Genomic DNA, 12,244 nt, shown 5'->3' with positions numbered 1-12,244 from the left:
CTCACTTGGAGTATTGTGAACAATTTTGGGCCCTGTATCTTAGAAAAGACGTGCTGAAACTGGAAAGGGTTCAAAGGAGGTTCACGAAAATTATTCCAGGATTGAATGGCTTGTCACATTGTTTGATGTGACAAGCCATCAGAGTGTTTGATGGATCTGGGCCTGTATTCACTAGAATTCAGAAGAGTGAGGGGTGACCCCATTGAAACCTATCAAATGGTGAAAGGCCTTGATAGAGTGGATGTGGAGTGGATACAGTGGGAGAATCTAAGACCAGACGATACAGCCTCAGAATAGAGAAACGTCCTTTTAGAACGGAGATGAGGAGGAATTTCTTTAGCCAGAGGGTGGTGAATCTGTGGAATTCTTTGCCACAGCCAGCTGTGGAGCCAAGTCTTTATGTATATTTAATGCAGAGGTTGATGGATTCTTGATTAGTCAGGGCACGAAGGAATATGGGGAGAAAGCAGGGTCTTGGGGCTGGGAGGAAAATTGGATCAGCCGTGATGAAATGGCGGAGCAGACTCACTGGGCCAGATGGCCTGTTTCTACTATATCTTCTGATCTCACTGTTTTATAAACTAACCAATTGTGTAGCCTGATTCTGCAAAAACATATTCCAGGAGTACATGCATTTTATCAGTCTAAAGGTAACAATTCACAAAAAAGAGAAAATCTGTAGATGCTGGAAATCCAAGCAACACACACAAAATGCTGGAGGAACTCAGCAGGTCAGGCAGCATCTATGTAAACGACTATAGTTGACATTACGGACTGAAACCCTTAATCAAGACTGTTGAAGGGTCTCAGCCTGAAATGTCAACTGTACTCATTTACATAGATGCTGCCTGGCCTGCTGAGTTCCTCAGTATTTTGTGTGCGTTAAAGGTAACCATTGTTAGATATGAATGCAAAGGAAAAGAATATTCAGCTTGATATTGAATGGCAATAATTGTTACTGTTTATAACAAATGCATCACTTACCCTAAATTTTTGATTAATGGGATATATGATTTTTGCTTTCAATGCAAATGCAGCCACATTACTGTCGATTGATAATTCATCTTCCTGAAAAGCAACATACATTAGCATATCACAATACACTTTACGGTAGAAGCACTTAAGTTCCCTAACTTTTGAAGGTAGCCCTGAACATAATAAAGATTACACAAGTCACGAAGGTAGATCACAGCCAGGAACTATAAATCCAAGCATACCCTATCAAAAAGAGAGGCAGGTGGGCGGAGAGAGTGGAGTGGCTCTTTTGATAAAAATAGGAAATCAAATCCTTAGCAAGAAGTGTTATAGGATCAGGGAATGTAGAAGATTTGTGGATAGAGGTGAAAGAAACTGTAATACACACGCTTCCGAATAATATGGGATACAAATTGCAACAGGAGACAGAAGACATGTAAGAAAGGTAATTTTATGATAGTCATATGGGATTTCAATATGTATGTGTATTGGGAAATCAGATTGACACTGAATCTCAAGAGAAGTAATTTGAGGAATGCCAATGAAGTAATTAGAGTAGTTTGTGGTTCACGAGGGAAAAGGCAATGCAGGAGTTGGTGTTGTGCAATGGATCAAATTTGATTAGGGGCCTCACGGGAAAGGAACCCACACAGAGTGCTGGAGGAACTCCACGGGTTCCTCCCCAGCATCTACAGAGAGGAAGCAACAGTTGACGTTTCAAGCCTGGACCCTTCATCGGGGCTGGGAAGGAAGGGGGTAGAAGCCAGGATAAGAAGGTGGGGGGAGGGTAAGGAGCTCAAGCTGGTAAGGTGATAGGTGAAACCAGGTGGTGGGTGAGTGGGGGAGGTGGATGAAGGAAGAAGCTGTGAGGTGATAGGGGAAGAGGTGAAGGAATAACAAGAAATCTTATTGGAGGGAACAACAGACCATAAGAGAAAGAGAAAGAAGAGTGGCACCAGTGGGAGGTGATGGACAGCTGAGAAGAAAAGGGGTAGGAGGGGAGCCAGAATGGGAAATGTAAAAAGGGGTAGTGGGGAGAAATCACCATGTTAGAGAAATTGATGATCACACCATCAGGATGAGGACTACACGGGCACTATGTGAGGTGTTGCTTCTCCAATCCAAGTGCAGCTTTATCGTGGCAGTCAAGGAGGCTATGTACCAATATATTGGAATAGGAACAGGAATTGAAATAGGTGATGTCTGGGAAATCCTGCTCTTTGAGGTGGATGGAGCAAGGTGCTCGTCAGAGTGGTCACCCAACCGATATTGGGTCTCACTGATGTTGCAGAGACTGCACAGGGACCTCCAGATACAACAGCTGATGCTGACAAACTCAAAGGTGACGTGTCGCCTTACCTGGAAGGCCCACTTGGGGCCCTGAATAGTGCTGAAGTAGGAAGTGTAGCAGCAGGTATAGTACTTGTCATGCTTGCAAGGATGTTTCAAGAGGGAGATCAGTGGAGATGGAAGAGTGGAGAAAAGAGTCACATAGAAAGGGATTTCTATGGAAAGAAGAAAATGGGGATGGGAGGAAAGATCCGCTTGGTGCTAGGATCCTGTTGTAGACGGTGAAAGGTATAAAGAATTATGTGCTGGATACGGAGGTGTGTGTAGTGGTGGTGAGGGTAAAGGAAAACTTAGGTCTGTTATGGCAGCAGAAGGACGGGGTGAGTGCAGATGTGCAGGAATTGGAGACCTGGGTATTACCAGGGAAGAGATAACACCCCGTTACTTGTAAAAATGCTACTCCCTTTTCTTAGTTCCTCTATCTCCGTCACATCTGTTCTCAGGAGGAGGCTTTCCATTCTAAAACAACTGAGGTGCCCTCCTCCTTCAAACAACTGGATTTCCCTTTCACCATAATCGATGCTGCCCCCACATGCTCCTTTGACAAGCTGCCACACGAGGCTGCTAAGCAAGACGGGCCCATGGTACAACAAGAAAAGTACTGGCATGGATAAAAATTGTGCTGACCAGCAGAAGGCAAAGGGTCAGAATCAACGGAGCCTTCTCCATTTAACAGTGGTTGGTGTTGGGTCCACTGCGTTTTGCATTTATATGTTAATTATCTGAAAGACAGAAATGACAGCTTTGTGGCCAAATCTGCGGATGATACAAAGAAAGGTGGAGGAGTAAGTAGTGTTGAGGAAGCAGGGCGTCTGCAGAAAGACTTCAATAAGTTGGGAGAATGAGCAACTACGGAATACAGTGCAGTGAATTGTATGGTCATGCACTTTGGTAGAAGCAATAAAGGAATAGACTATTTTCTAAAAGAGGAGCAAATTCAGAAACTGAAGGTGCAAAGGGACTTGGAAGTCCCAGTGCAGTATTCGCTTGAGATTAACTTGCAGATTGAGTCTGTAGTAAGGAAGGCAAATACAAACATAGCACTCCCTTTGAGAGGACGAGAATACAAAAGCAAGGATGTAATATTTATGTGGAGTACCGTGAGCAGCTTTCGGTTCTGTATCTATGGAAGGATGTGCTGGCATTAGGAAGGGTCTAGAGAAGGTTGATGATAATAATCTTGGGGATGAAAGGGTTAACATATGTTGTGCATCTGATGTCTCTGAGCCTCTACTCACTGGAGCTTAGAAGGATGGGGGGGGGGGGCACTGATCTCATTGAAACATTCTGAATATTGAAAGGCCTGGATTGAATGGACATGGAAATGATGTTTCCGGTAATGGGAGAGTCTAGGATCAGAGGGCACAGGGTGAAAGGATGTCCCTTTACAAATAGAGGTTCAGGATCTGGGGAATTCATTGTCACAGGTAGCTGTAGAGGCCAAGTCATTGGGTATGTAGATTTTTGCTTAATATGGGTGTCAAATATCATGAGGAGAAGGCAGGAGAATGGGTTTTGAAGGATGAAAATAAATCAGCCACAATTGAATGACAGAGCAGACCCTCTGGGTTGAATGGCCTAGTTCTGCGCCCTTATCCTATCAATTACGATATAGGCAAGTGTTCCAATTACAATTGATAAAAGCTCAATCTTAGAATTCCAACAGAATTCGGTGACCTTTGTGTTATTCAGGAATGAAGCAATAACATGAAGAACAAACCACATTTCCAATCCACAATACACAAACAATAAAGTTTCAGAAAACTATTGGGAATCATTTACTTTTAAAACTGGGAACACATTTATTTTAAATTTTACTTCCATGATTAGTGGTGTTCCACAGGGATCCATCCTGGGACCTCTGCTAGTTGTGATATATGTAAATGACTGGAATGAAAACATGGATGGGTGTATTAGTAAGTTCACAGTTGAGACAAAGATTGGTGTTACAGATAGTGTAGAAGATTGTCAAAGGATGGAATGATACAGTAGATAAGGTGCAGATGTGGGTGAATTGATGTGTGGCATTTAATCTGAGTATATATAAAGTGCTGCATTTTGAGAGATACAATGTAAAGAAATAGTACAGTCGGCCCTCCTTATCCACGGATTCCACATGCGCGAATTCAACCAACCGCGAATCGCAAAAACCCAGAAGTGCTCTTCCAGCACTTGTTGTTTGAGCATATACAGACCTTTTCTCTTGTTATTATTCCCAAAACAATGCAGTATAACAACTACTATAAATAGCATTTACATTGTTTTAGGTATTATGAGTAATCCGGAGATGATTTAAAGTATACAGGAGATGTGCGTGGGTTATCATGGATCGGGATTGAAAAAAAATCGGAAGTTCTCTTACTAAGTAAGTCGGAACAGGTACATCCAGTATTATTTAGCGTCAGTTAGTCAAATGTTTACATTCGTATATAGTATATATTTTACTTTTCTATGCATATAAAACACTTAATGTATGTTTCAGCACCGGTTTTGAGAAGTTCCCAAGTTTGATCTAGTGACAGATCGCTATGGAGTGCGCTCTCCATTGTGCCAGGTTGATGTGGAGGATCAAAAACCTAAAATCCCAAAACCCAATAATTAAACCACTGCGTTGCTTAGTAATAATTGTAGCTTTCATCGCGGCAGAGCCTTTCTCACTTTATCCTTTAAAATTGTTCCGATCGTTGACCGACGTAACCTAACGCTTTTCGAATGACCGATGGCGTTTCACCTCTTTCCGATTGCTTTATTATTTCCACTTTATTTTCAATCGTTATCGTGATTATTTTCGTGAATAGAAACACTGCGGATTCAGATCTCTGCCTCTTGGTCCTAATGTTCACTGCACTGAGACAGATTAAGTAAGGTCTTGGGTTCCACTGGGTCCTAAGATCCACCATATTGAGACAGGTTGAATAAGGGACTTGAGCATCCGCGAATTTTGGTATCCGCGAGGGGTCCCGGAACCAATCCCTCGTGGATAAGGAGGGCCCACTGTATGCTGTTAATGGCAGAACCCTTAACAGTATTGATGTTCAGAAGGATACTGGATTTCTTCCCCCTCTGAATGCACTGTGCTCCACTCCCAATATCAAAATGTTGTCTCGACCCTATCCCTACCACACTTGTTGAGGGCTCTTTTAATAGTGTTTTCAATTCTGTTAGAAGAACTATTAACACATCTCTTGAAATTTGAGATTTTCCAGATGCCTTCAAAATTGCAGTTGTCAAACCCCTATTTAACAATTCAAACCTTGATAGGCTAACTACAGGCCCATATTAAATTTTCCCCTCCTGGGCAAGATTCTTGAGAAAGTTATTTTCAACCAACTCAATAACATTCTGAATGAGAACAATACTCTAGAGAAGTTTCAGCCAGGTTTTAAAGCAAACCACAGCTTGAAATAGCCCTTACCAAAATTGTCAGTGACCTTAGGCTTAGCACTAATGCCAATAGGATCTCAGTTTTGATTTCTCCTAGGTCACCTTAGGAACTGGGTTAGCCCTCTTTGGTACAAGTCTTAATAGGTTTTGCTCATATATCTTAGAGAAAAAAATCTGTCTTAGAGACCATTTCTCAGAGGTACAATGCACCTTCTGGTGTTGATCAGGGAAGCTGCCTTGGTCTCCTACTCTTCTCCTTATACATGTTCCTCTTAGGAGACATCATTAGAGAGCATAAACTGAATCCAGAGTTATATAGATGACCCACAATTGTACATTTTGGTTGAGCCTGATGATGCTAACACCTCATCTTCTCTGATTTCTGATATGACTGCAATAAACAAATGAATGAACAATAATTTTCTAAAACTAAATGAAGATAAAACTGAAATACTTTTTCTTAATCCAAAGCCAAAAGAGACAAACTTCTTGATAAACTTGGAAACTTTCCTCCCCTTGTAAAACCAAAAGTATCAAGCCTGGATGTTGTCTTTGATTCAAATTTGAATTTTAAATCCTGGATTAAGCAAATGACCAGAGCAGCATTTCTACACTGTAGGAATATTGTAAAGGTACAGTAAGTCAGTTTCTGTCACGTAATGATGCTGAAAAACTAATTCACACCTTTATATGAAATAAAATAGATCACGTCAATGCACATTTTATTGGCCTTCCAAAGCAAACTATTGACAAACTTCAACTCATTTAGAACATCGCAACTAGTTGTTAAACTAAAGCCAGGATGAAGGAGCATATCATCCCCATCCTAACTACTTTTCATTGACTTCATTTACCTTTTAAAATTGATGTTATAGTTCTCTCACTTGCTTTTAAAGCTCTCAATGGTCAAGGACCAGAGTACATCACAGAATCACTTTATAATTCTGCTCAAGCGCTCAGGTCTCCTTCTGTTGGTCTCTTAAATTTAAACAATCTCTTTCAAAAGATAACTGGCACGTCAACTATTTTAAACTACACTCCTAAACATTAGAATTCAATACCCAAAACAATAATGGATGCAGATTTATTTGACACTTCTAAAAGTCAGCTCTAAACCTATTTAACCTTGTTTTTAATTTGTATTTTTCATGTTTGCACTTTATCTCATTGTAAAGCTTTCTCCTACTTTGTATAATTTTTTTTCTTTATTATTATTAATATAACCCTTGTAACTCTCACAGTTATTCTGACTATACTTCTTCCCACCATTATTGTAAAGATGCTATTCTATTTTCTCAGTTCCTCTGTTCCCACCACATTTGCTTCCTTTCTATAACATCAGAGATGTCCTCCTTCTTCAAAGAGTGGGATTTTCCTTCCTCTATCACTGATGTTGCCCTTACCTGCATCTTCTCCATTCCTCAAGCATCTGCACTCATTGTATCTTTTCATTGCCTTAACAGGGATAGAGTTCCTTTTGACCTTACCTACTTTGCCATGAGCCTCCAAATCCAGCACATTGTTTTCTACAACTTGCACCATTATCAATGGAATCCTATCACCAAACGCATCTTCACCTCCCCCAACTCTTCGCTTGCCGCAGGGAAGGCTCTCTCTGTGATTCCCTTATCCATTCATCCCTCCCACTAACCCTCCTCCTGGCACTTATCCCTGCAAACAGAAGTACTACACTTGCCTATTGACCTTCTTCCTCACCAGTACTCAGAGCCCCTACAGTCTCTCCAGGTGAGGTAATACTGTCAGGGCCATCTACTGTATCCAGCGCACCTGGTGCAGCCTCCGCTACATTGGTGAGACCCAATGTAGATTGGGGGACCACTTCGTCACTGCAACAAACAGGATCTCCTGGTGGCTAACAATCACCATTCCCATTCTGACATGTCGGTCCATGGCCTCCACCACCAAGATGGGGCCACTCTCAGATTGGAGGAGCAACACCGCATACTCAGTCTAGGTAGCCTCCAACTTAATGGCACGAACATAGATTTCTCTAACTTCTGGCCATTTTTCATCCTCTCCTCTTCCTCCATTCCCCATTCTTGAACACATTGATGCAATCATGAAGAAGGCATACCAGTAGCTCTACTTCATTAGAAGTTTGACCATATTTGCTATGTCTCAAAAGACTTGCAAATTTCTGAAGATGAATCATGTTGAGCATTCTGACCTGTTGCATCACCACCTGGTATGGAAGCTCTGAAGCACAAAACCGAAAAGCTACAGAGGGTTGTAGACTTAGCATAACTCATCCTACCACTGAGGATATCTTCAAGAAACAGAACCTCATTGAGGATCTTCACCATCTGGGATATGTCCTCTTCTCATCACTACCATCAGAGAGGAGATACAGAACCCTGAAGATCCACACTCCATGTTTTAGGAACCAGTTTCTTCTCCTGTGCTATCAGATTTCTGCCATTTCATGAACATTATCTCATTATTTTTATAACATAGTGATTTTTATTCCCTACGCTGTACTGCTGCTACAAAGCAACAAATTTCATGATGTAAGTCAGTTGTAAACCCGATTCTGAGTTTCTAATATATAACTGCCGAATTACTTTAGTCACGAGTGTACGTAGTGATAAAATATAGAGCAGTCAGTATACATTAGAGACTTGGGACAGTTGAACCAGGGTGTGTTGTTTCATTCAATCCTCCTCCTATTTTTCCCCAATTCAACTATTAATTCCTAGTTCTGCCTTTATCCAGTTGATTAGTCAAAAAATGACTAATAAATCAATATAATTTCTTACACCTGGTGGTGCTGTGTCCCTATAAAAAATTGATTAAGTGCTACTGTTGCTAGGTAACAATGGATCAGATCAATCAGAAATTAACAGTTTGCACAAGGGAACTTTGCTGATTGGATTGGGCAATTCAGAAGCAATTTCAGTGAAGATTTTCACTCTGCACTGTATACAATTATACTGTGATTTATGCGTATTTACAGGAGTTTCCTTGTCAAAGCACCAGTGGATTGACAAGGAAACATGGATCAATACAGCACAGGAACAGGCCCTTCATCCCAGTGTCTGTGCAGACTTTGATACTAACCCTATCTGCCTGCACTGGTGTATTCCCCAGTGGTTTATGTACCTGCCTACATACCTTTTAAACTCTGATTCCACCATCTCACTGGGCAGCATGATCCAGGTACCTACCACTCTATTTGGAAAAAATACTCACCTCCACCCCTCCTCACTTCGAACCTTTGGCTTCTGGTATTTAAGATTTCCACCCTAAGAAAAAGACTACCTATCTACACCTCTCATCATTGTATATACTTTTATCAGGTCACCCACCCCATCACCCAGCCTCTGACCCTCCGGAGAATCTGAGTTTGACCAGCTACTCCTTACAGCTACAGTAATACTATCTAATCCAGCAACAAGTTCAGCAACATTACTACCCTCACTCAACCGATACCGGTGTACAGTAAATAAAACCAGGAAATGCTAAATATATTCAAGCTGATGATCCCTTAGAATTCTAATTAAAACATTTCTATGGCGTATTTATTCTGCTTCTCGCTTTACCATTCTGAGCACTCCTGGTGACTGAACCACTTGGGACCAGAACCTTCTGCAGCATTTTGCTTTTGCAAAAACACCCAGATGTCAAGTCCTTGTGGGTGTTGTGTTGAAACAAAGATTAAGGATGGCAAAGGTCTTTACAATATATCCTGTCACCTCAGACTGAAGAACTCTGGATAATAGGAATCCAGTTGTAGGATTTGCAAGGCTAAACATTAGGTTCCATCAGTTTTCCAGGATCCCTGTGCAAGATTATACGTCTTGGTCCAGATGCACCAGTATCACATCTAGTGTATGTAAATAACGAGGTATGTAAAATGGAACATAACAAATCCAGCTGCATGCAGAGCAGACCTCTGAGGTACTCAATCAGAGCCTAGAAAGGAGATTTGGTCACTTTTTTGGCATATGCACAAGTAGATCTCTTATCATGTTATTCAGGACAAGTTGTATTATGCACTGTTTTATACGGGTGAGAGTAATATACTTCGTTATGTACAGGCCTTTATTCCATTACTGAGGTAAATCTGTACATTAAAATTCACAAAAGCTGCAGTTCAATTTGCCCTCCATGAGCCCTCTCACTTTAAATAAAGGACTATACTGAACTGAAGTGAAACATTCATGAGATTGAGTATTAAAGAATTCCTTCTCAGGCCAAGCAGGAAAAGGGCAAGAGAAGAAACGGGGGAAAACACCCCACCTCTTGGAAAGCGGACGCTCCGGCTTTGGTGGTTTCCACCGCAATTTCGGAGTTGCTATCGTAACTCTGGGTATCGTCAGAATCGGAACTATCATCAATCCCATCTGAACACGTTTGCTGAATAAAAAGAAACAAAAATGGACTAAATTTTAAACGAATGTAAAACGCAAACCGCGCCTTCTGCATTATTCCCGCAGTAAACAAATACATTTCTTCAGAATCGATAAATTATTTTCTGTAAAGTGTAAACTATTACCCTTCTTTGAAGGACGGATTCCAAAACGAAAAAGTAAAGCAGAAATCCTCCAATGATACCCAGGAAAACGCCCAGCGCCACGGCAGTCGTCAGCAACTCGGAGTAAATTTGCAGCTCGCTGGAACTGGCCGCAAGCACTGCTCGCACCGCACAGGATTCGGGGCCGGTGTTGATCCGAGTCATTGCAACACGAAATGGAGAGGAATCCCCTCGTTTAAGGAGCGGAGACTGTCATCAGCCCGACATTTTCCCGCAAAAGCGACAAAACATAAGTAAATATTTGAATATGTATTATTGCATATAAACACATTTGCTTCATTAGCATCAGAACGCTTTGGGTCGTCCTGAAAAGGGAAGTGGAAAGCACTATATAAATGCAAAAGTTCTATTTTGCATCGGGATCTTAGAGTGGAATACTTTCCTTTCTCTCGACATTTCCTCACCGCCTCGCGTCCCGACTATTTTAATGTGGATCAACGTAAAAATTCCTCCTGGGAGATCCTTTTGTTTTTTTTCTCATTCCATATAGCAGAATCAGATTGTTAAAGAAATATATTTAATTCCATACTATATTTGAAACTAAACATATTTTCTTCCGTAAAGAAGAGGAAAAAAAAGAGAGCGATTCATAACTACCGGGACATATCCCAACTCTTGTCGAGTTTCTCCCAACTTTCACTAGTTTAAAATGCCTGCTGGGGTTGTAGTTATTTGCACCTTCTAACCAGTAGGAACGCAACTATAATCTTAAATTTGTGAACTACATTTCCCAGAGCCCTCCGCGGTAAGTTGAACGACAACAGGACCAGCGAGACACAAAGCAAAAGTATCAACCAATCAAAACCAGGTTTGGAGGCAATCTAGCCAATCGCTTTGTGGCAGAGGAAGGGGCTCTAGCAGCAGGGCGTCAGGCAATGGCCGGATGGTGCGGGGGCGAGGGATGAATTTCCGTCGGGAATCAGCTGAGCTGGTGTTTGAGGACGTCCATGATGCCCAGGGTCACTCTCCAGTGCAGGATTAGGAGTCCGAGGACATAAATCAGCTCGATTTAAAGTGCTGTTGCATTCACCACTTGTGACCAGTTCGTTGGACAGCAGGCTCGGTTTGCAACTTTACGATTACTTCAGACCTGAACTCTGTTTCTGCCCTGTTGTGTCGTTCAAGGATGATGGTGTTTTTTTTTAGTTTAATCATACTGCAAGTTAGCTCCTGTTCCCTGCTGTATGCAACATGTAATTGAGCTTTTGTTAACTGTACTCCGTGTCATGACATTCAGTGTCTGGGTTCTCCTGCTCACTGCACTCAACCACGCTCCTCACGGTTCAGCAAGGACAGGTACGATACATCCGCTGGCGAATGCTTGCAAGTTACTTCCACCCGTGTTCCAGGTGAAGAGAAGAATTGACAAAGTGTTGCAAGAGCTTCCAAGTACAGATTCACTCCATTTACCGGAGCAGAACGACCGTCTTGGACCAGAGTTCAGGAATCAGTTGTATGCTCCCTTCGCTGATCTTCGCACGGATCACAAGGTAACGTGATGATGGGTAGGAATCAAGATGTTTCTTATCTGATGGCAGGATGCACTCCTCGTTCAAAAATGAGTTGTTTGGATAGTTTTACTCGGGTGTTATTTTAAATTGTTTTCCATTAAATAGTTTAATACGTTTTACTCTAACATTGTTTAAAGACTGATCCCGTAATGTGTTCGCAATCCTGCTTCAGGTTTTAGCCTACTTTATTAGAGCCGTAATGGGCTATTTTAACCACGGTTAAACGCAGAATGAGGGGGAACCCGTTTGCTTTTAACCTGTGTCTGGCGATATTGAAAAGCAAATAATAATTTTGCACTTCCACCTTATGAAGTGTTTGGAAGATCGGGACTTCCTACAGCATGGACTGATGGCAGATTCCTTTGGCGGAAAGTTGCGTCACGCAAATGCAGGTGAGTGGATTCGCTTTGATTCTGCTCGTTGTCACGAGGTTACTCAGCCACCTGGAATATATAGCATCTTTTGATTC

The 12,244-nt window shown here is 41.7% G+C and overlaps 2 protein-coding genes across 5 annotated transcripts in view; one reads left to right on the top strand and one right to left on the bottom strand.

Moving 5' to 3' along the window:
• LOC140726364 (evC complex member EVC-like) overlaps nucleotides 1–10,878 on the bottom strand; it is an 80,549-nt gene extending 69,671 nt beyond the window's left edge. For all 3 annotated transcript variants that reach the window (XM_073042644.1, XM_073042645.1, XM_073042646.1), the window contains exons 1-3: nucleotides 10,226–10,878; nucleotides 9,970–10,086; nucleotides 985–1,068 (exon numbers count right to left, since the gene is read on the bottom strand). In XM_073042644.1, coding sequence (XP_072898745.1) covers nucleotides 985–1,068; nucleotides 9,970–10,086; nucleotides 10,226–10,408 — 384 coding nt within the window. In that variant the 5' untranslated portion in view covers nucleotides 10,409–10,878. The remainder of the gene's footprint in view (nucleotides 1–984; nucleotides 1,069–9,969; nucleotides 10,087–10,225) is intronic.
• A 136-nt stretch (nucleotides 10,879–11,014) lies between these two features.
• The window catches only part of LOC140726363 (limbin-like), a 212,798-nt gene continuing 211,568 nt past the window's right edge, over nucleotides 11,015–12,244 (top strand). For both annotated transcript variants that reach the window (XM_073042642.1, XM_073042641.1), the window contains exons 1-2: nucleotides 11,015–11,754; nucleotides 12,089–12,167. In XM_073042642.1, the coding sequence (XP_072898743.1) occupies nucleotides 11,449–11,754; nucleotides 12,089–12,167 (385 nt within the window). In that variant the 5' untranslated portion in view covers nucleotides 11,015–11,448. The remainder of the gene's footprint in view (nucleotides 11,755–12,088; nucleotides 12,168–12,244) is intronic.

Source organism: Hemitrygon akajei, chromosome 4 (assembly GCF_048418815.1).
Source record: "Hemitrygon akajei chromosome 4, sHemAka1.3, whole genome shotgun sequence".
Classification (NCBI taxonomy): domain Eukaryota; kingdom Metazoa; phylum Chordata; class Chondrichthyes; order Myliobatiformes; family Dasyatidae; genus Hemitrygon; species Hemitrygon akajei.
This window is presented reverse-complemented; position numbering and strand designations above follow the sequence as displayed.